This window comes from Porites lutea, chromosome 8 (genome assembly GCF_958299795.1).
Source record: "Porites lutea chromosome 8, jaPorLute2.1, whole genome shotgun sequence".
Classification (NCBI taxonomy): Eukaryota; Metazoa; Cnidaria; class Anthozoa; order Scleractinia; family Poritidae; genus Porites; species Porites lutea.
In genome coordinates, this window is record NC_133208.1 from 29,219,041 (window position 1) to 29,239,424 (window position 20,384).

Genomic DNA, 20,384 nt, shown 5'->3' on the forward strand with positions numbered 1-20,384 from the left:
GAATTTTTGACTTATCATATGGCCTAACGGAAAGAATTTCGTTTTTTTTTTTGATACAGGTACATTGCTACAGCAAATATCAAAATCGCAAAGTCACACCTTAAAGATATTACCGACTTTATAAATTTTATTGAAACGACAAAGGTGAAAAAACCGAACGATTCTTGTTTCGGTCCGAGAACTGAATGCTTAGATTATTAATCCTCAAAGAAAAGTCTTTTCCCGTTGAATGGGAAGCACTATCAGTATAGACCCACGGCACCGCGATGGGCACAAAGACAGCAGTTTCCTTTCCAATATTTTCATGGCATTTATTGAAACACAAAGTTTAATTAAGCAAAACCGTCTTTAAACGAACTGTTTGAAAACGCTACATATTAGATGACAATGACATTTTTTGCCTATATGGGACATAAGTAAACCAGACATTGTAGCTTTCTCTGCAGAACAAGTAAACGTACATCACCCTACAATGAAATTCACGGCCGAAATATCCGCTGAAAATGAGACGTTCTTTTCATAGATCAGAAACGGTTGTATACCAAGGCACACCATTCAACGAAAAATGGGAAAAAGCTTTCCTTGACGTAAAGAAGCATTTCAAACGGAAACCTTACAGTATGTACATTTTCATCTCTTATCATCCACCAATTATTGATTAAAAGCGCCTGTTTGACTAACGAGAAGCCTTGAGAATCCTACGAACAAACTCCTCTGAGGACAAGAAGTATTTCAGATTTAAAAAGCGCTTGATGGACAGAGGCTGGCTACACAATTATGAAAGAAAAATTGCTACTAGAAGTAAAACTCACAGAAAGGAAGGCAGCTTTGACTCCTGAAACAAAACAACCAGGAAGAAAAAGAAATATTGCCTTTCGTGACACAATACCAGCCCTTAGTGTCTATTATAAAAGAAGCTTTAATGAAAAAGTAGAATCTAATACAAGACCAACCACTACAGTTGACAAAATTTTAAAGAACCATCTAAAGTGCAATTTCTTTGAGAAAGGAAAATTATGGCAAAGGACATGCTTGTTAGAGCCAAAATATAAGAGGGATAGATGTGCAGCCTGTCACCCCTTGCAGTTTTTCACTAAAAGTATTTAAAGTATCCAAAAGGCTAGAGTCCATTGATTAATTAATTACTTTTTAGTGTGCCCAGTCTACCGGGACACCAAGTTCGCATTCACAATAAAAGCTTTGGTGATTTTATCAGTACTCATGATATTCATTTTGCAAACAACGGGTGAAAACGATCATGTTGCATAGACAAACAAGAGTTAATGAAGTTTAAGTGCAATCAAATGATGCATTCTTACAAGTTTTCCTTTTTCCTTATGGATCAAAGTCTCGAAAATTGGGTGAAAAAAAAATATTAATAATTAACTAGCGTTTTTGCTTATTCACTGAGATTTTCCGACGACCGACAAAAATCGAAACGTTTAACCGACTACAGAGAAAGATCGAAAATTTTAACCGACTACCGACAAAGTTACTGAATTTCAACCGAAAACCGACAAGTGGACCCCCCATTCAGATCCTCTATTAACCTTGGAGCCAGCAATACCCTAAATAATGAGTGGCCGGCTCACTTAAAAACAAAAATTTCTGACAATATATCAATAATCTTGAAACTAAAAGGTCATATAAAAGGACGGTTAATCTCAAGAATCTTAAATTTTTCTAAAAATCTATCTAGTGGTTTAAAAATTATTCGCTAATTTGTTAAAGTAAACCGAAATGTTTCCAAAACTGCTAACAAGAGCGCCTCGATACAGAGTAATCAAATCCTTCTTTCTAGAAATCGGCTGGAACTATCTCCTTGATATCTTTTACTCACGTTGTTAATAAGATTGAAACTACTATGAGGTGAGATTGCATGTCAAAAGTGCTTCGTTTTCTATATACGACAGCCGAACATCAAGGTTGTCCATTTTTTATCTTTTTTTCTAACCATAAAAGCTTTATCCCCAAATTTTTCGATCTCTTGCAGATCGATTCTGCTTAAACTTCGAACGAACGTCGAGGAAGCTATTGGAGGCGGAAACAGCTCCCGTGAACGATTTTGGAGGAACAATTCCCAGTGCCGCGAAGTTCTGCTGCAAGTAAAATTGGTAAAGGCGTCATTTTGTTGTTTTGACAACTCCGATGTCATTGCAACCCTGATCATAACAATTTTTCATCTTTATCTAATACATCGGGTATGGTGACAATTTTTCCAAATCTTTATTTGTTTAATGGCGAAGTAGGTTATGCTCAAACTTTGGAGGTATTGACCCTGAAGAACTGCATCGAGCCACTTTAATGTTACACGGAATCGCTCACGGGCTCTATTTTCTTAAGGGTTTCCGAACCTAAATTGGAAGGATTGACACGAGCAAACCACGTACCAGAAATTAAGGGTGCGATCCTTTTGGATGATCTAGATGAGAATGAAGATCTGAGATCACTCGGATAACGTTGCATAAAATAAGCTCTGGACAAGGATTTATCGGTTCAGAACATGTACCATAATCCAAATGATCTCGGATGACTGATCCTGATCCGGATCGATCATCCCAAAGGAATGCACCCTTAACCCTCGGACGTACACGCAAATTCATACCCCCACCGTGGTATTAGGGGGGGGGGGGGTGGGGTTGAAGGAACCAGAGTTTTTGGTATGTTGCAGTATTTCGAAACGATTTGCCTTCAGTGGAAAGCTTTCGATCTTCTCAACAATATAAGGTATATTTTTTGGGTGGTGGGGCTGCTGGAGGCCTGTGACGTCACCATGGGCGCCCTCTTGGCCGCCATCTTGGATTTTATCAAGAATGATAAGTAATGTAATAAGCACACGGCTTTATGCCTGGGTTCAGAATTATATCCCAGCAAAATGAATAATGTCAGTATTGTAATTATTGATTAGATGACATAATTTTAAAAGTTGGTCCCATACACAAGCCTTACCGGCTTCCTTGGGCTCCCTTCCTCATCTTTTTTATTTTTTTATTTAAAATGTATATTTTGTGCAGTTTTTGGCAAAATGATGATAAAAACAATAAAAGAAACAATAATGACGCGCATGCTCAATACGAATTTACTAGATTCATGCAGAATCTTTCACACTCCTCTTTGTCCTGGTTCTCAAGTACGCCAAAATCAAGCAAGCGAAAGAAATGCTCTGCTAGCAGGGTGTCGGGTGACATTTCACACAATCAAACATGAAGCACTGCAATTAGCCACTTGTTTTCAATCCACCACCAACGCAGAGGTTAGCCTGAGACTATGACAGCAGACATTTGGCGACGCTACCACTGGTTTCCCCACCAAATGACGTCTGAGAAACGAGCGCAGAAATTCCATGGCCATAATGATGACGCGTCACTACCCAGATCTTGGTAGTGCTTCTGATTGGTTGAATCAAATTTTCCACGCGACACGACCAATCAGAAGAACAACCCAGATCTGGGTAGTGACAGTCATCAGTATGGAATTTCTACGCTCGTTTCTCAGAAGTCATTTGGCGGGGAAACCAGTGGTAGCGTCGCCAAATGTCGGCTGTTTTCTCAGGCTACACAGAGGCAAGCCCACGAACTACTTGCTGGCAGTTTGGTTTTTCCATAGGTCCTCATGGCTTCCACTCTCTCACGGTCGCACGCATGTCCTCTCCAAAAAAACGCCTCCTAATTCCTGTCTAATCCCTCGGGGGTACTCCTAGGAATTCTTGGTGGGGGTGTGCCGCCCGGTTCTCCAAATCCTGAAGCTATACCAGATTAAAAACTGTCATCTTCCACTCCCATTCTCAGACCAGACCTCTAAACAGACCTGGGGCCCGTTTCTCGAAAGTCCCGATAATTAACGGGCCCGGTAAGCTGTCTCGGTTTCCATTGAAGATCGAGGTTTCAATAGTTTTGCATCTAACATGATAAAACTATCAGTTAACGAAACAAAATGCAGTAGTTTGCTTGCTAGGACCTGCTCTCTTATTCTTTTTATTTCGATTTGAATATTTGATTTCGGGCCCGAAAAGTTAACGGGACTTTCGAGAAACTGGCCCCTGGTCTCTAAGAAATTATGTCATCATTACTTTGATTAGAACGACAAACTGAAAAGATTTCTTAAAATCCACTTCGAATTCGTATAGAGCGGTTTTCACTTGACTGTCGAAAGGGATTGGTTTTGGTTTTGGTTTTGGTTTTACTACGCCCTTTGGTTGGCTAGTGTATTTACTTTGGTTTTGGTTTTACGACAGTCAAGTGAAAACCGCTCTATTACTCTTTCTTTCTCGGTATTCACTTGGAACTGAAACAAAAAACACGTTTATACACTCCCGTAGTTCCCTCGGAAACCATACCCGTTTTCAGACCAAAACGGCGCAATTTTATAAGGGAGTACCTCCCCCCCCCCCCCACCCCCGGGTCTAATCATTTACCTCCTCGACCGCAGGGTGTTATGGGAAGGAAAGTTCTAATATGGCTGCTTCATCGACGTCGGTAGCAACAAGCGATGTATCCGAAGAAATACCTCCATGGGCACGCGGTAATCATTTGCGATATGTGGAAAAAGAAGTTCTTATTCCTAAAATTGTGAGAGAAAGAGCGAAGGCCAAATGTGATGATCTGGTTAAAGGTAAACAATAAAGACATTATAACCGTTTCCATCAGGGACAAATCATTTGGAAATTGTACGTGACGGGAACATCTTCTAAGGCCCAGTTCAGACGTCGTGCTTCTGCCGTGCCGAACTAAATTCAGGAATTAAGTTCGACAAAAGTACGGCAGAAGCACGGCGTCTGAATCAAACTTTTGAATTAAGTTCGGCAAGCAATTAAGTTCGACAAGCGCTGCCGTGCCACACGGCTCTGGCACGGCAGCGATTCAAACGTCGTGCTTCTGCCGCGCTAAACAAATTTCATAAATTATATTAATGTATTTTGACGAGATTGCGTTCCCACGGGGAGTTGGAGAAGAACTGTCACGAGGCATCAGTAAATCCTGAATTTGGTTCGACTCTGGCACAACGTCTGAATCAAAGTTGTTTTCTTGCCGTGCTACAGTCGAACCAAATTACAATCAAGTTCGGCACGGCAGAAGCACGACGTCTGAACTGGGCCTAAATCTCTTGAAACTGTTAGCTGGGTTGGGGTTTCTGCTCTTTTTTGATTTCACATGTTGGAGTAAGCTCATTTTATTTTATCGTAGAGATGGAGGCCCTAAGAAAATGGAGAGGTGGACGTATATTGTTATGATTGCAAATGTATTAAAGGACAACTTTTTTGGTGCTGTTAATCAAGTATATTTCCACCACCTTTTTAGCCCACTACTTCATGAGCTGACTACCCTGCGAGCAGAGGCTACATTTTTGCTGTGTTAGCTGGTGTGTGAAAAGTAACGATAACTTTTATCGTGCATGCGAGAAATTTGTCACACGATTCGCAAGCAAAATAATAATATTAATCGTCAGGTCTGTCGTCAAATGGCGCAAATTTCGCGGGAAAAAAAAAATAGCAACAACTGCGATCTCCTACGCAAGACTTGCGCAAGACTCACGCAATGCTCTAAACTGGTCAAGAACAGTAAAAAGCCCGTTTTTTAAATTTATTCGTCCAGATTTCTGGATGGATTTGAATGGTTGTCGGCAGAGGCTACTTTTCGCACACCAGCTCACACAGCAAAAATGTAGCCTCTGCTCGCAAGGTATGAGCTGACAAGTAACGAGTATTAATATATCAGCCAATCAGAACGCAGGATTTGTAGTGGAATATCAGGTGCACAATCCATTCAACCAACATTTCTGGAAATTTTTGTTTGAAGTTAAATGAAATGGTCTTTAATTTTGGTTCAGTCCTACGGAAATATTTGGGATCACCTGTGAAGGTGGTCCTCTTTAGCTTAGATGACTGGTCCGACTGAAATTTCCTGTTCTATTCGGCCAGATTGTTGTTTCTGAGAACTACCTGTCTGTTTCCTGCTCACGATATCACTGACATGGTGAGCAATTAATCTTGTTTTGAAAACGTCACTTGCAATAATTATTTAACTGCCGCAGGTTGAGCAGCTTTGTCCACGAAGTTCGACAATATTGTTGGTACATGACTGTATCTAGAAATGTAGAATGTTTTTGCTACTTTCTTGTTAACCCTTTAACTTTAAATGTTGCTTGTTTGCTTGTTTGAGTTCATTGACTAAATGAGTTGCGTAGTTACAAGCATTGTATTGATGATGAGAGTGTTCTTTGAAGAGTGAAGACTTGTTTGAAAGGTTTCAACAGGTCAAAAAATGCATTGTAAAAACTTGCAGATGATTTCTGTTTTGTTTCATGTATTGTTGTCACTGATGATGTCACCGGTGATCAGTAAATTCAGGGTTCGCAAATACACCAAATTTGGCGTATTTTACGCCAAAATTGTTCAGATGACTCTGACTGAGGTTACGGAGGGAGTCACTTTGACTCCAGAAATTTTCGGTAACAAACAGGGAGCCACTTCGACTCCAGAAATTTTCGGTAACAAACACAGTTTTGTCCTTACCTTTTTCACAACAAATACAATTTACGTTAATTGTAAACCTTGTAAACCTTAATAAAATGATCGAAATTAAAGAATTATACTGCACCACCAAACAGGAAGAGGGTAAATTACGATCGTGTATCCCTCACGATAGTGTATACATGCCAGGACCACGTGCTGGAAAGTCTGAAAATGGCTTTTTTCGTCGTGACACTTGACTCCAAATCTTCCAAAATGACTCCAAAATTTGTGAAGCAGAAGTCACACTGACTCCACTCATCAATAAAATTTGCAAACCCTGAAATTATTGGAAAATACCACTCCATTCATTCAGGGGAATTGTGGAAATTCCACCGGGAAATTTTGGTTGAATGGATTGCATCCCGAGTCAAACAGTCAAATGAAGGAGAAAAGCCATTTGAAAGTTTGAGTATTTTTACTTCTGTTTTTCCTAATTTTACAGCTTTTACACAGTGTGCAAAGTCAAGAACCGTGTCAGTAGTGTGGGCTTGCCGTAAAGAAAACCAAGCAATGAAAGATTGTATGACACACTAGTAAGTAAAAGGAACTCAATTTCAAACATGTATATCTAACATCTTTAGGTTATCTAACATCTTTAAGCATGCATATCTAACATCTTCAGGTGGTGTTGTAGAGATGCCAAACCCTGAAGATCTAAAATCTGGAGAGTGTATTTTTCTCAGTACCTTCCCCTTAAGGTTCCCACTATCAACACACCCAACCCCTGATACACACAAATTGACTCAGTCCCCCAAAATCATAGTTGGGTGTGGCTCAGGACATTACAGGTAGTTTTGTATGATGTACAGACCATTAACAACAGTAAGTTTGCATACATGACTGTCAAGGCCAAATATTTTTTGTCAGTTGTGAAACACTTGGAAAAATACCACCAGAAACCTTAATATAACTTTTTTGAATTTTTGGGAAATTTGGGAGTCCAAACTAAAGCACAGAAGAGCCCTAAATTTGATATTATCACTCTGAAGATGCGGTGACCCATAAAAAAGAAAGTTGACATGTGTGGTGTTGTCTAGGTATGACGTCTGTCCTTTTGCTCTAACATGGTTTGTAGTAGAACTCATTCTCTTTTTCCTTGCTCATCACATTCTGACATATTAAGACAAGGCATAAAAGTAAAATGAGATAAAAGTACTATTAAAGTACTGTAGTGATATGGTGACTTAGGCTCACTGTAGTATATTAGCACATCTATGTCTTGTCTATGTTTCTGTGATATAAGTGACTGGTAGAAGGTGAGAGACTACTTGCAGGGCAAAGCTCAAGTTGGTTATCAGTAGATTGTGAGAAATGTCACTGTTGTAGGTAGATTTGTTCTCAGGTTAGACAATAATTTCTTTTGTCTTCTATGAGTAAGTTAGGGTGGGAAACAAAGGAAAATCTGAATCAAACTAGTTGAAGAATGGTTTAACTTGAGAGTGGATTGTAATTACAAAATGTTACAAAATCTTGATAAATTAATTCTCAAAAATTTTTGGATTTTTGATGCAAAGAAACCTGCCAGCATCAGTGATTGGTGTTTAAGCAATAGAAAACATTTTCCGTGTTTGCATAGCCTGATATAAACACGAGAGGGGTTGGGAGAAACCGTCGAGAATTCTCCCAACGCCTCGAGTAAAAAACAGGAAAACAGGAAACAGGAAAAAAGTTTTCTATTGCTTTTACAAAATAACTTTCCCGAGAAAAAAACGCAAAACCGTTTTGTATGGCTCTGATTAAAAGAGAAATTCTTACCAGTCGCAAAATCTTGTCCACGAAGTCTTGCACGTGTAATCAGTTCTCGTTTTGCAAAAAGATGCTTTGCAAAATACGGATTTTTCTCGCTTAAAATGTCAGCTTAAGCGAAGAAAAATTGACTCGCCTTCTTTGTAACGATTTTCCATGTTTCAGCCGACGAAGGAATGGGTAAATAAAGTAAACTTGTCGAGTTTGGAACTCGAAAACTTTTTCAAATTTGTGCTTGCGTGATTAGCGCGTGAAAAGCCAAACAACTTGACACCACAACCATGTTTACATACTCTGATGCAAACACTCCTCTCGGCCAATCAGAGCGCGCGTACTATCTTAGTTATTTTATAATATGTAATAGTATTTCTTTTAACATACTTCTAATTAAATTGTTTTACTGAATTTCCATTACTTAGTTACCAGGACAAAGACTTTGTTGAAGAATGTAAGGAGGAGTACCTAAAGAGAAGAGAAGATTTTCAAAAGCAGTATGCACAGTCTGGACAAGCAGCAGATTTCAAGAAGAAAGATTCAGTAATAATGTGAACTACATTCCTAGCAGTCCTTCAAGAGGAACATTTTCCTACATGCGAGAAGAACTGAGATTTTTGAAGAGGATTGTGTGGGAACCTGCTTGTCTTGTAAGGGCAATCTTTCCATAACAGCCTTGAGCTAAGAGGCCACTTCAGGGACAAATTTGAGAAAATGAGCAAACGTTTTAAGAACCTATGACATTTTGGTAAGCATAGAAGCAAAAACTTTTATAAGAATGAGCTCAGAACTCTAGCGAAAATTTCACTGTATGTAAACTAATTCAGAGCATTCATTGCATCCTCAGTTTGGCCTTGTGAGAAATATTCCTCTACTGACGTGGTCAGAAATAAAAAGTAGCATCACATACCAGTAAATAAATGCAGGACAACTATCTTGCTGTGGATAATAAATTTACCTTCAATTTCCAACATCAATGAAATGTAAAAAAAAAAGATGGTGACACTTGATCCTTTTCCTGCCTTGCAGCCAGAGCGCCTTGGAGAGCTTGCTCGCAGGCTATTCCTTGATGTATGGTCAGGGGATTCAATAAAAGCTGTTTCTAGTGGTCTACTACCTATAGGCCCTCTACCACTGTCTGTCAAGATTTTAGGGAAAAGGGTCCTTGCACCCAGGTTTCCTATTTATAGCCGCATGTTGATTTCACCATTGGCAGTTGCTAATGGAAAAAGTTATTGAAACACCAAATCCGAAGAAAAGGAGAATAAAACACCGATAACACTTGACAACGAAATTATATACTGTCCATTCCAGGTACTTTTGATAGCTAAAGGAAGAGTGTTCCCCTGTGAGGGGCCAACATGAGGAAAGGCCCTGTCCCTGTGGGTCTTGCACTTTGCTTTGGGAACCTTTAATTTGTAGCTGCCGTTTGATCTTAGGATGATAATTATGTAAACAACATCCTCTTTGAAACTTACATGTAGAAGCTTCTTCAGCTAGACAGGTGGTACACCACAGAGAGATTAGAAGACCATTAGCAACATTTTGTGCTGAATCCGACTGGCCACTGGTAGCCGAAAGAGATCACTGCTGGGACGGGGGGGGGGGGGTCATCCAGGCCCTGAGATTGGGGGGGGGCTGTTCTCAAAAAAAATTTTTTCAGCCCTTTGGTCCTCAGTTTGGTCTAAAAATAGGAGATCTGGATCTGCCTTGCAAAGGACTAGTGTGATGTGACACTGTGTAAGGCTTACAAGGTTAAACAACCAAACTCACATCCATTATTTTCTAGCCTGTGGCATTTTATTGATTACAAAAATATACTTTGTTTAATTTGCAGTCTAAAAAAATGCATGAGAAGTTAACTGTTATCATCATCTTCTCCATTATCCTTGCCTCCATATCTGAGAAACTTCAAAATTCTCTTTAAGATCGCATTTTGTAACTTGTCTGGTTCTTGACACTTGTTGTCAGATTTCACTGGTGACTGTTGTTTCTCTGACTTGTCTTTGACGTAACTCCGTAACATTGCCAAAGGAATTGGCAAAGGTAACCACAAGTGATAGCGTCTTAGTGATGAGCTGTGTGTCTTGATTAATAACTGTTTTGAATTTAAAGACAGTGCTGCACCTGACAGATATACAAGAGGGCAAAAAGTTAAAAAGGGAAAAAGGCTATTTTGACAAAATAATGATCTGCATTGTTTGGTATATTTGCAATCTGATTGGTTTTTGGTGATAATGGGTTTTTTACCTAAGAGTTTAAATGATGTCAGCGTGTTTCTCAACATGTCAGCACGGTCACATAACACATGGTCTGATCTCTTCAATCCCTGTGTATATGCTCATAATCAATAAATTCTTTTTAAATAAGTAGATGTGTCTGGACCTCAACCCAGAAGAGAGCCCTTGTGGCTGGACTAAATTGTTAGCTCCTACTAAAACTTGTCATTCTGGGCTGTCACTTACTGATGGTTCAACTATATTTAAAAATTCATCAGAAATGAAAATGCCCAAACATGTGGAACATGAACATGGTGGGCACATAGGACACAAAAAGGTGCATCCTAGGAACTACTTTTCCTTTTTTTATTCATTTGAGCTCGAACTTTGCAGGATGTTAGAACTTTGTGTTCTAAAAAATCCTATGTTTTTTATTTTTCGAGTTTAACAGTTTTGATTTTTGAATTTCCTGCCATTTTGTTACTACCAAGAAACATAAGTACATTTCAAGATGCTATACATCTCCTAAAGCAATTGAGCTTTTCCAAAAAGTTTTTCACATTTGTTTCTGTCACGTCAAGGTTATTTATTTGTTTTGCCCGAACTTGAAAAATAGATTTTGCTGTCACTCTTGTGACATCATTTTCCTGCCAAGAACCGTCAATATCGAAAAACAAAAAACATAGGATTTTTTGGGATACAGAGTTCTACCATCCTGCAAAGTTTGAGCTCAAACGAAGAAAAAATGGGAAAGTAATTCCAAGGATGCACATTTTTGCATCCTATACTATATGCTCACCGTGAAAGTTAAGTAATCTTACCTTGTTGATAAGAGCAATTCCTACATTGTGGATAGAACCTCTGCTTTTGTCCTTCTTTAACCAGCATGTTGGGTGGGATATGATCTCCCACAAAAGTAGTTCTCCAACGTTTTCCACAAGAGTGACAACCATGTATTCTTCCTGTGTTATGTAAAAACTGTAGTGATTATGTTATAAATAAAACCACAATTAAAGAAATCATAATTTCCAGACTTGCTAATAAAAACAGGGCTTATAAGCTGGTTATCACTAGCAACAGAGTAAGAGTCATAATCAAAGATGCAGCACTTACACCTTCATGCAAATCAATACTTGGTTTCATAAGTGGGATATTTAAAAAGCTCAACAGAGTCATAGTTCCAAGAATTGGTTCTTTCTGTAGGTACTGAGGCACAGATTATGTGTAACAAAAAAAACCTTTTTTGTGATGATGGTAAATGCAGAAGGACCCCAAGAATTACAGTGTTTCCATTTTTCTATTGTTTATTGTTTATTGTTTTGTTTGCCAAAAACATTATACGAATCAAATAAAATCTAATTACCTTAACTCTCATGACGAGGAAGCCCAAGAGAAGCCACTGGGCTTATAAGGAATGGGCTCCCTCAGTTAGATATAATTATAACAAAATATTATCATAATTACACACGGGAAAATCAATGGCAGAGCTACAGTAAATCTTAAAATAAGTATATTAGATAGTCGTACTAACCCTATTCTTGACTATTCCCCTTCTGCCTGCGGCCACTCTGATGATCTAATTTTCAGTAGTTTGTTAGAGAATTTTTTCTCTAGAATTTTCTGAACTTCTGTGTCGAAATGGCATCGACTCTTCTCTATGGCCAAGAAACCACAACCACTCAAAATGAGTGCAAAGCTATTCTTTTTTTCCTGATCGCTTGGTAGGCCTGAAGGGAGGGGGGGGGGGGGGGGGGTGCAATGGGTGTGCTCACAAACCCTCACAGGGACCAGAGATCCACTTTTTTATTGATCAGTGATTTAAAATAAAGTGAAGTAGGAGTATTGTTCTATTCTAGTTTACTGATTGTGTAGTAAAATTGAAAATGCCGTGAAAAAGGTCACAAGCCTGACTCACCCTTTCCACAAAAAGTGTTTTAGCCTTCGTAAAGTATAAAAGGGGGATTTGGTGTGCCCACAAGACATTTTTTCATTGCTCAATAAAAATTCCCTTTAGGGTTTGTTTGCCATAGTTTTCTGCAAAATGTTGGATCTGAATTGTTATTTTAACAGTTGGTGAGTATGAGATTCCCCCTTCAGCTGTGAAATGCTGGATCCAGCTCTTTGTGTTGCTTTTAATTAGAGGATATTAAAACTCCTATTAAAGCTACACAACTCTTGTTACTGTTAGCTTGGAGCTTGATGCAGGGACTGTGTAGGGGGAGGGGCTGGGAGTAATACTAGAAAAAAAATCGAAGTTACTTTTCTATTCAACGTTTTACCTGAAAACCCATTGTTTTATATTTCTACCATAAATTTGCAACAATGAAAGTGAAAAAACTTTTCTTCTTTTCTTTTGTTCTTGCATCAGCTGTTTTAGTTCAACACGAAGCTAAACTTCCGTTATCGAACAAGTTCAACGGTTTGGAGAATAGTTGTTGTTGCATTATGTGTTTTGCGGAGAAAATTTTTTTTATGACGACGTGTTTTTTGCTGAAAGTAGATATGTTTCACCACACCATGCTAGTTTTAAATGCATTTCCATCCAACCATTTCAGAGGGGTAAAATTTAAACATCTTCCGAGGGAGCATGCCCCTGGACTTACGCTAACGCGTTTGAAGTGAGCTCCTCCCAATTGCAAACTTGCAGGGCAATTCAGTCTCAGACAACCAAAGCTCCCCCCCCAGCAGAGACAGAGACTTGCCCCTCCGGCCTCATTTGGTCCATCTCCGCATTGGATTGCACCTCCCTATAAAACAACCTAGCTACAGGCCTGCTTGGTAATTCTAAATGACGATAGAATGCTTTCAAATGATTAGAACAAGAGATTTTGTAGAAATTCTAGAAAATGTTCTGACTGCTGGACATTTACTTTTTTTAAGACCCTTCTTAGACTTTCTAAAAGTCCTTGCATTTTTTTTTCCGTGAACCTCAATGAAGCTCGCTTTGCTTGCTCTTTTTTCACCTGGGTAAGAACTAGGTCAACTAGTAGCAAGCCTAGACCCTTCCTGGCTGCCCAGCGTATAGCCACAGCGAAATTAATTTGTCTAAAGCATTCATATGCATTTCAAGATTTGGGGCTGATCATCTAGAGATTGGGGGCTAATTGTCTGTGAGGCCATTTATTTGATATTCTCTTGAAAGCCTTGAAGGATTAAAAACTCACCCATTAACGCAAGCTTTCTTTTCACACCATCAGAAGCATATCTTTTCCCTTTAGCTGGAATATACCTTTTAGCAAATGCTCCTGGATGAATCAAGCTACTTGGCAAAACTGATCGGAACCTTCCGCCAAAAATTTTGTACACCACTAAGCTTGCAACTCCGCACAGAGGAATATCTCTGGAACAAACTGCCACATCTACTGTCGTATTTGGCATAAAAGAATGGAGTTTTTCAGTTAAGATTCGTAAGGAGCTGCCCTTGATTTCCTTAAAAAATACAATGCTGGAAAGAAATACAGCTGAGGCTGTGCTTCCAGAGACCATCAAAGAAACAGTACCGAAGGCTGAACCAATAAAGCGACGGTTTGAAGTTATCCTTAGAGGGCGAAACAATCCAGTTTGTAGGACACCAAGACAAAGAGGAAATGTTATTCCACTTAGTGCAGAAGCTAGCACTGCATCGGCCATATCTACTTGCGTGCATTTTTGTTCAGTTGAAACTACACGGCTCCAGATTTTATCGCCAAAAATACGAGCCTTCTGCAGCGCTTTTTGAAGGAATTCGTCCGCCATGTATACCCTCAAGAACCCAGACTCCCTCAAGTTCATTCAGTTCGGTACCAGTTTTCTGCAACTTTTATCTGTTTACCAGATGCCCAAAACGCGGGGATGCCCATATCACTGTGACATCGGCACTTTATTTTTCCGGATGCTCACTTTCGTGGATCAGCATTTTTCTGTACTTGGAAGGATATTAATCTTAGCTATAGCCTGTAGAACAGGCATTTCTTTTTTCCGCGTTCTTGAGTAGGAGAGCGAAGGCAAGCGCAAAGCGAGCAAGGAGGAGCGGCAGACACGCGCGACAGGGAAAGGTGCCCTCCCCATTCGCGCTAGTCTTGCGCTCCACGCCCGCTTTGTGCTTTTTCGCCGAACAAGAAAAATGAAAACTGTTTCCCTGGGCCTGTTCTGAATGTTATTTCAGCAAACTGGTCCAATCGGACTGGTTCTGTTTGGAATTAATTTCTTCTTTCGTTATCAAATATTTGTGTTAGAAGCCTATTACTCTTGGCTCTTCTACTTGAGTCTTTCTAAGTTACAATTGTGGAATTAATTCTTCCGATTATTTATTTTCATGCGTAAACTTTCTTTGACGATTGTGTACAAGGTTTAAGGCCGATACACACGAGGGATTTTGCTCCCGGAGCATGCTCCAGGGCACGCTCCGAGACCAAAGCTCCTCCGTGTGTACCAACGATTTCATGGGTATACTTCATCTTCGGGAGCAGAATTTCCACCCCGCAAAATGCTCCACGATATTTAACCGGTTAAATATTTGGGAGCAAGCTCCCGGGGCAAATTGAGCGAAGTTGAAAACGCTCCCTCGTGTGTACTAGACTGTTCACAGTCCCCTATTTTTCCGTGTGATCGTCGAGATCGAGCGCGTCTTACCATTAATGGCGGCCATCTTGATTTTTCAGTCGTACCGAGTCTAACCTGGGGATGAGTATCAAATCTACTTAGGGGGCGGGGGACGGTTTGGCGATAATCCCCGACGCCCGCCCCCTCGGTACATCTAAAAATCAAGATGGCCGCCATTAATGGTGAGACGCGCTCGATCTCGACGATCACACGGAAAAATAGGGGACTGTGAACAGTCTACGTGTGTACTGACACGTGCAAAATGAGCCTGGAGCATGCTCCTGGAGCAAAACCCCTGGTGTGTATCGGCCTTTAGGGAGCGAGGGGCAGAGATTTAACGGAGCCCTGGGCCACATTAATGCGAATTCCTCCAACTGAAGCTCTGGTCAATGTCGACAGAGCCTGTCCCCCGAAAGTGAGTGGAATCCATTTATGGCATTACTTGTTTTTAAAGTTGGCTCTATTTTCGATGCTGTTAGTCCGAGTACTGTCTTCTTAAAAAAAAACCAACACGTCCAAATCAAGAGAGAATACTGGCTTGCTTTATAGAGTTCCATAACGAATTGCGTTTACTTACACCCAAAAAGTGAATTATTCTGCTCTTACATGTACATCACTCAGCTCAATCAACATGATGACAGCTTCTACTAAATATATGTATCGAAATAGCTCATCCTCTCTTGATCGAACGTAAACAACGATCAGATCATCCGGGGGCAAGTCACCTGTAAATTTCTCTTTCAGCATGCTAGTCGACCGGGTGCCTGTTAAGATGTACAGTAGCAGCAATCAATCTTGTTCTTGTGTAATATAAACTTAAATTATTTTATTAATTACCCTAGTGTGGCCACAACCTAATCCGCCTCAGGGTCTTTCTTCCGTCCGAACAAAAAGATAAACAAAAGTTACGAGGAAAAAATTCTTGTTGTGAATTTCATTAAACTGGCCGTAAACTGAAGAACTCGTGAAGGATATATTAGTTATCATTGTGTGAAGTGTGGAACGTGTCATAGTTTATCCGGAGACTCGAATTGCCAAAAAAGGTTGAAATTCCCTAAGGCTTACATCAAGTCAAAAAAATGATGAAGGCGATCTCTTTTGCACTCATTTCAAGTACTGGAGCGTTCCTGGCGTTGATTGGCCTTATTTGTCCTGTAAGTTAAGATATTGTCTTCGATTGAAAATTATTATTTGAGAACGATATTTAGAGTAACTTGAGTCAACGACCTTAATGGGTATGCAGCTTACTAAGATTATTTTCAGAATTTTAGGTGAAATTTAGAGTACTTAAAGCTGCAGTTAGCATCAGATTTATCAAGTAAGCTTTTATTTAAGTTACCGGATTAAAACCGGCACTGTGTTCCACCACTGATCTTAAGAAATGCCTTTTAATTCGATTCCCGTAGTAAAACATTTCAAAATCTCCATTAAGTCTGTCGTTCTCGAGCCGTACTGATTCCAATGTTGTTTTATTCTCGCAACTTGGTAAAATGATGCTCACGTCGCCGGAAGGGACGGTGGAGGGCGGCTAATGATGTCTTGAAAGAGAAGCATGCGAGTTTTCTCTAATTGTCTTTTTTCGCAAAAAGTGGGAGTCCTTCCTCGAGGTTTTATTTTCAACACAGCGCATTCATGTTTCCTTAAAACCTTACTTTTTATGTAATCACGTATCGATATTTGTAATCATTGAGTATTGCATTTACTTTGTATTGTCTCTGTAAAGACTTGTAAGTCAAAATAAGCGACATGGCTGCATTTACATTTCATGTTGGCTTGAAAATGTCAATAAAGATATTTTAAATTTGTGGTAGATTAGCATGAACGACTCTATCTCTATTATACTGAATCCTGAGTAAAAAAAAGATGTAATTAAAATGGTAATGTTTTTTTAAACCCATCGAATGAATTTAAAGTAAATTTCTGAACTGTACGTTTTATGTAGACGAAATTCAGTCAGTTTTTAACGATGTGTGCGTTTCAAATGTATTTTTCCTGTTTTTTGACCTCAGGTCGTTCATTCCTTTTGTCCGCAGTCATCGTGCACAGCAGAATCATGTGGAGCAGAGGTAAACTGGGAACGGAAGAGATAAGCTTTGTCTCCAGTCTCCCCTCGATTTGATGACCTTAAGCCTTTTTCTCGTGATTAGCAGCTGTGCAACTTGTACTCTGCATTGCCTGTTTCTGATCAGAATTAGTGAATTCGAAATTTCGTTCTTTCCTTGTACTTTTCAGCAGGTTTTGATATTTAAGTTTGTTTGTTTGTTTGTTCTTTATATTTTGCAGTCAAAAGTGATCTACCATAAGACCATGACTCCTCTGTGGTTGGAGGCGCATGCATCCTACATCGATACTTCTCGCGCAGCAACCGCCCAGCAGCTGACATTCAATGCAGGTTCTGTGACTAACCCTGCTCTCTTAAAAGTTCCCATGATCCCTGCTGGTTGCTTGAAGCCCAATACACCGCTGACTGTTGAGATTATCGCAGCACATGACGTCAACATTGGAAAGGTGCACGATAGCGATATCCGATATGGAATCTCAGATGGTACCAACTTTATTGGGTTTGAAACTTGTGACAAGGGGAACTATGGCAGCAACGCTCCCTGTTATAAAATTGAAGGGTCCTCTGACACACAGTTATCCTCCATAATGTATGGACCCATCACTCCCAAGCCCAGTGACTCTTTCTATCCCGGCCAGTTTGTGTTCACTCTCAAATTGGATGAACGCTGGGGCTCGTGTTACACCGCGCATGACGGAGGCTTTGTGAAGACCGTTGGCTACAATAAGCGACTGATGCTAAACAAGGGGCTCATTCTGGAAACTTACAAAAGTGGCAAAGGAGAGAGGGTTGGAATCAAGTTCATCAAAGTCACCATCATTCAAGATGAAGCGTAGATCTGTCACATAAAATCAGATGCATTGTATCTTATTTTTAAAGAAATCTAATGGAGAAGGGAAAAAACTAAATAGGTAAAGTTGCCCCTGGTCATAAGTAAACTCTTGTCAGAGGAAAAAAAAATAGACAGTGCACTGGTTTCTTTTTTTGTTATTATTATTTTATTAGTAGTGAAAGCCTAGGGCAGAAAAAATCATGAACTATTGCAGCTTATGTAACAGGACTGATCAGTGAATAAAGACGGGTTTGAAGAAAAGTGAGTGAGTTATTTCTTTGGGATCTTGTTTGCTCTAACCACTTTTTAAGTCACGCAGTTTTATTTTTCTGGTTATTGCATTTTTTTGTTATAGGAAAATAGGCCCACCCAATACTATCCACCCACAGGCGTCATTTTAATGCTCATTTTTTCAAATCAGTTATATTTTTAACAGGATCTTTTCTTACTTCATTCAATTTATCCAGCAAAGTAAACAGAAAATCAGAGTGAATTCCCTCAATCAGGTTATAATGTGGAATGAAGTAACTTGGCAAAGACTTTGTGGCAAGGCAATAAAACAAGTCATCTAGAAGTCCAAGAAGGTTGGCTGCAAAATTGCTGTCTGTCCATAAGCTCAATGGGTACTTGTGGCATGCTCGAAAAAACACCATTTTCAAATGATATGAATGAAGAATGTCAGGGAATTTTAAATACCAAAACCTTATTTGCTTGAATACTCTGTAACATGTTATAGCAGCTGCACATTGTGATGCTATTTCCTGCATAAAAACAAGTTCTATGACACTATTAAAAAGAGAGTCTCCATTCCACCTTTGGATGTCCACTCGGTGAGCACTTTCCAACAAGATGAAGATGCTCATGTTGCAATTTACCAAAAGCCTCTTCACTGAGCCAGTTTGGCTTTCCATGTACTTTTACCCATGACGGGTATTCCTTTGGCAGACAATCAGAAGGTAACTCTAATGCCACAACCAAATCGCAATTGATTGTAATGTTTTGAAAGTCCAAAGACATAGACAAAGTGTCAGCTGGTGGATTGAATTTTAACGGGAATCTCTCATTTAGTAATGGGATTTGTCCAAAAATGTGTTCAATTTGCCTATACAAGTCTTCTACCATCAGTAATGTAATGGATTAAGATACATTTCCCCTTTGCTCTTTGGATCACTTGGAACAATACTAAATTGAGCCCATCGTCTTCTATATTACTTATCATTTAAGAACAAAACAAAATATCCCTCGCTTGTATCTTCTTGTTTCATCAGTATGCCTGGACTGTCTGCAGATCGTCCTATTTCAATGTCTCGAAACACACACAGTATATCCATCTCGAATTCAAGATGAGGCTTTCCATCCCCACGCCGTTCAAAATTAGGAATATTCACTCCTTCTGCTGTACTGCCAGTCCAGACAAACTCCACTTCCTTGTACAGAGGGTGTTTCCTTAAAGGCTTGTACAAACAGTTCTTGATTGTACCGAACACAGATGGAAATATCTGTTTCGATAAATCATCCATAACTTGAAAACCCAGGGACCGCGGAGGGGGAGGGGCTGGTAGGGCCGCGGCCCCACCACTTTTTTGCGCCCCCGCCCCCACTTTTTGTGCTAAAAAGAAAAATAATTGAAATAAAAAAAGACTTGAAACAAGTTTTTTTCCGCCTATATTCCGCTATATTCTCTGTTTTTTTTCTTTAATTTCAAACGCCAGGCATTTTGTGGGTTTCTTTGCTTTTCGCGGTAATTGTGCCCGGTGGCCGACTTGCCCCTTGATCAAACGCCATGCCTTGGCCACCCCTTCGCTTCGTTCGGCAGCGTGTTTTGTACTTCCAGCTCCGGCAGAGTTTTTTATCAGTTTTATCAGACGAAATAAAGAAAATTACTAGCTTTTTCAAGCCAAACGAAGGTGAGTAGTTGTTTTGAGTTGATAAAAGTTTCATATTTTGTCTTTCTCCTTTCGAATCAATGAAATATTCGATGGCAAGAAGAATTTCATTACTTGAACAGTGAACGGCCATAGTTAGAAATTTTTCAGATCACTTCAGTGTAGTATTTTCTACACTAAAATTCTAATCGCGTCTTTTCTTGCATTGAATCTGAACTGACAGTGTATATTGGTCGTTTATTAGAAAAAATTATTTTCAATTGTCAGCCCTCCCACTTTTCACCTTGCTCCGCGGTCCCTGAAACCACCTTCATCTAAATGCTCATGTAGAGCTTTATTCAGGCTTACAATTGAATGTCCAGATAAGCGGTCGATTTCATCTTCAACTTGCGCCATATAAGCCAGTTCGGAGTTCCAGCGGTCAATCTCAAAATTGCGTGTGACTGGGAACGAATCGGGATAAAAATGATTCGTTGATATAGGAAATTGTAAGCAAGTTTGTAGATCTGGCATCGATCATTTTTTGTCTAGTGTACTTTTCTCGAGATGTTTG

General features: G+C 39.6%; 4 protein-coding genes and 1 pseudogene across 4 annotated transcripts in view; 3 read left to right on the forward strand and 2 right to left on the reverse strand.

The window, feature by feature from the left end:
* Positions 1-4,448: 4,448 nt before the first annotated feature.
* On the forward strand, positions 4,449-9,099 carry LOC140946276 (COX assembly mitochondrial protein homolog). The gene is made up of 3 exons (XM_073395365.1): positions 4,449-4,611; positions 6,954-7,044; positions 8,677-9,099. The coding sequence occupies exons 1-3, from the start codon at positions 4,455-4,457 to the stop codon at positions 8,804-8,806; spliced, it is 378 nt and encodes a 125-aa protein (XP_073251466.1). The 5' UTR covers positions 4,449-4,454; the 3' UTR covers positions 8,807-9,099.
* A 957-nt stretch (positions 9,100-10,056) lies between these two features.
* On the reverse strand, positions 10,057-14,260 carry LOC140946265 (uncharacterized). The gene is made up of 3 exons (XM_073395356.1): positions 13,635-14,260; positions 11,292-11,432; positions 10,057-10,378 (listed from the first exon to the last, which is right to left on the reverse strand). Exons 1-3 carry the CDS (start codon positions 14,239-14,241, stop codon positions 10,110-10,112), a joined length of 1,017 nt encoding a protein of 338 aa, XP_073251457.1. The 5' UTR covers positions 14,242-14,260; the 3' UTR covers positions 10,057-10,109.
* Positions 14,261-15,989: 1,729 nt separating this feature from the next.
* Positions 15,990-18,206, forward strand: LOC140946271 (uncharacterized). The gene is made up of 3 exons (XM_073395361.1): positions 15,990-16,205; positions 17,061-17,117; positions 17,335-18,206. The coding sequence occupies exons 1-3, from the start codon at positions 16,131-16,133 to the stop codon at positions 17,947-17,949; spliced, it is 747 nt and encodes a 248-aa protein (XP_073251462.1). The 5' UTR covers positions 15,990-16,130; the 3' UTR covers positions 17,950-18,206.
* Positions 18,207-18,286: 80 nt separating this feature from the next.
* LOC140946263 (nucleotidyltransferase MB21D2-like) lies at positions 18,287-19,471 on the reverse strand (annotated as a pseudogene).
* A 906-nt stretch (positions 19,472-20,377) lies between these two features.
* The window catches only part of LOC140945492 (uncharacterized), a 2,446-nt gene continuing 2,439 nt past the window's right edge, over positions 20,378-20,384 (forward strand). The window contains exon 1 of the mRNA XM_073394511.1: positions 20,378-20,384. This exon is cut by the window's right edge and continues 589 nt beyond it. Within this exon, the coding sequence (XP_073250612.1) occupies positions 20,378-20,384 (7 nt within the window).

Coding starts and splice junctions, on each gene's coding strand:
- LOC140946276 (XM_073395365.1), top strand. CDS start 4,455: ATGGCTGCTTCATCGACGTCGGTAGCAACAAGCGATGTATCCGAAGAA. Junction 4,612..6,953: donor ATGTGATGATCTGGTTAAAG/GTAAACAATAAA, acceptor CTAATTTTACAG/CTTTTACACAGTGTGCAAAG. Junction 7,045..8,676: donor AAAGATTGTATGACACACTA/GTAAGTAAAAGG, acceptor TCCATTACTTAG/TTACCAGGACAAAGACTTTG.
- LOC140946265 (XM_073395356.1), bottom strand. CDS start 14,241: ATGAACTTGAGGGAGTCTGGGTTCTTGAGGGTATACATGGCGGACGAA. Junction 11,433..13,634: donor AAGAAAGCTTGCGTTAATGG/GTGAGTTTTTAA, acceptor TACATAACACAG/GAAGAATACATGGTTGTCAC. Junction 10,379..11,291: donor GAATTGCTCTTATCAACAAG/GTAAGATTACTT, acceptor TATATCTGTCAG/GTGCAGCACTGTCTTTAAAT.
- LOC140946271 (XM_073395361.1), top strand. CDS start 16,131: ATGATGAAGGCGATCTCTTTTGCACTCATTTCAAGTACTGGAGCGTTC. Junction 16,206..17,060: donor TGATTGGCCTTATTTGTCCT/GTAAGTTAAGAT, acceptor TTTTGACCTCAG/GTCGTTCATTCCTTTTGTCC. Junction 17,118..17,334: donor CAGAATCATGTGGAGCAGAG/GTAAACTGGGAA, acceptor TATATTTTGCAG/TCAAAAGTGATCTACCATAA.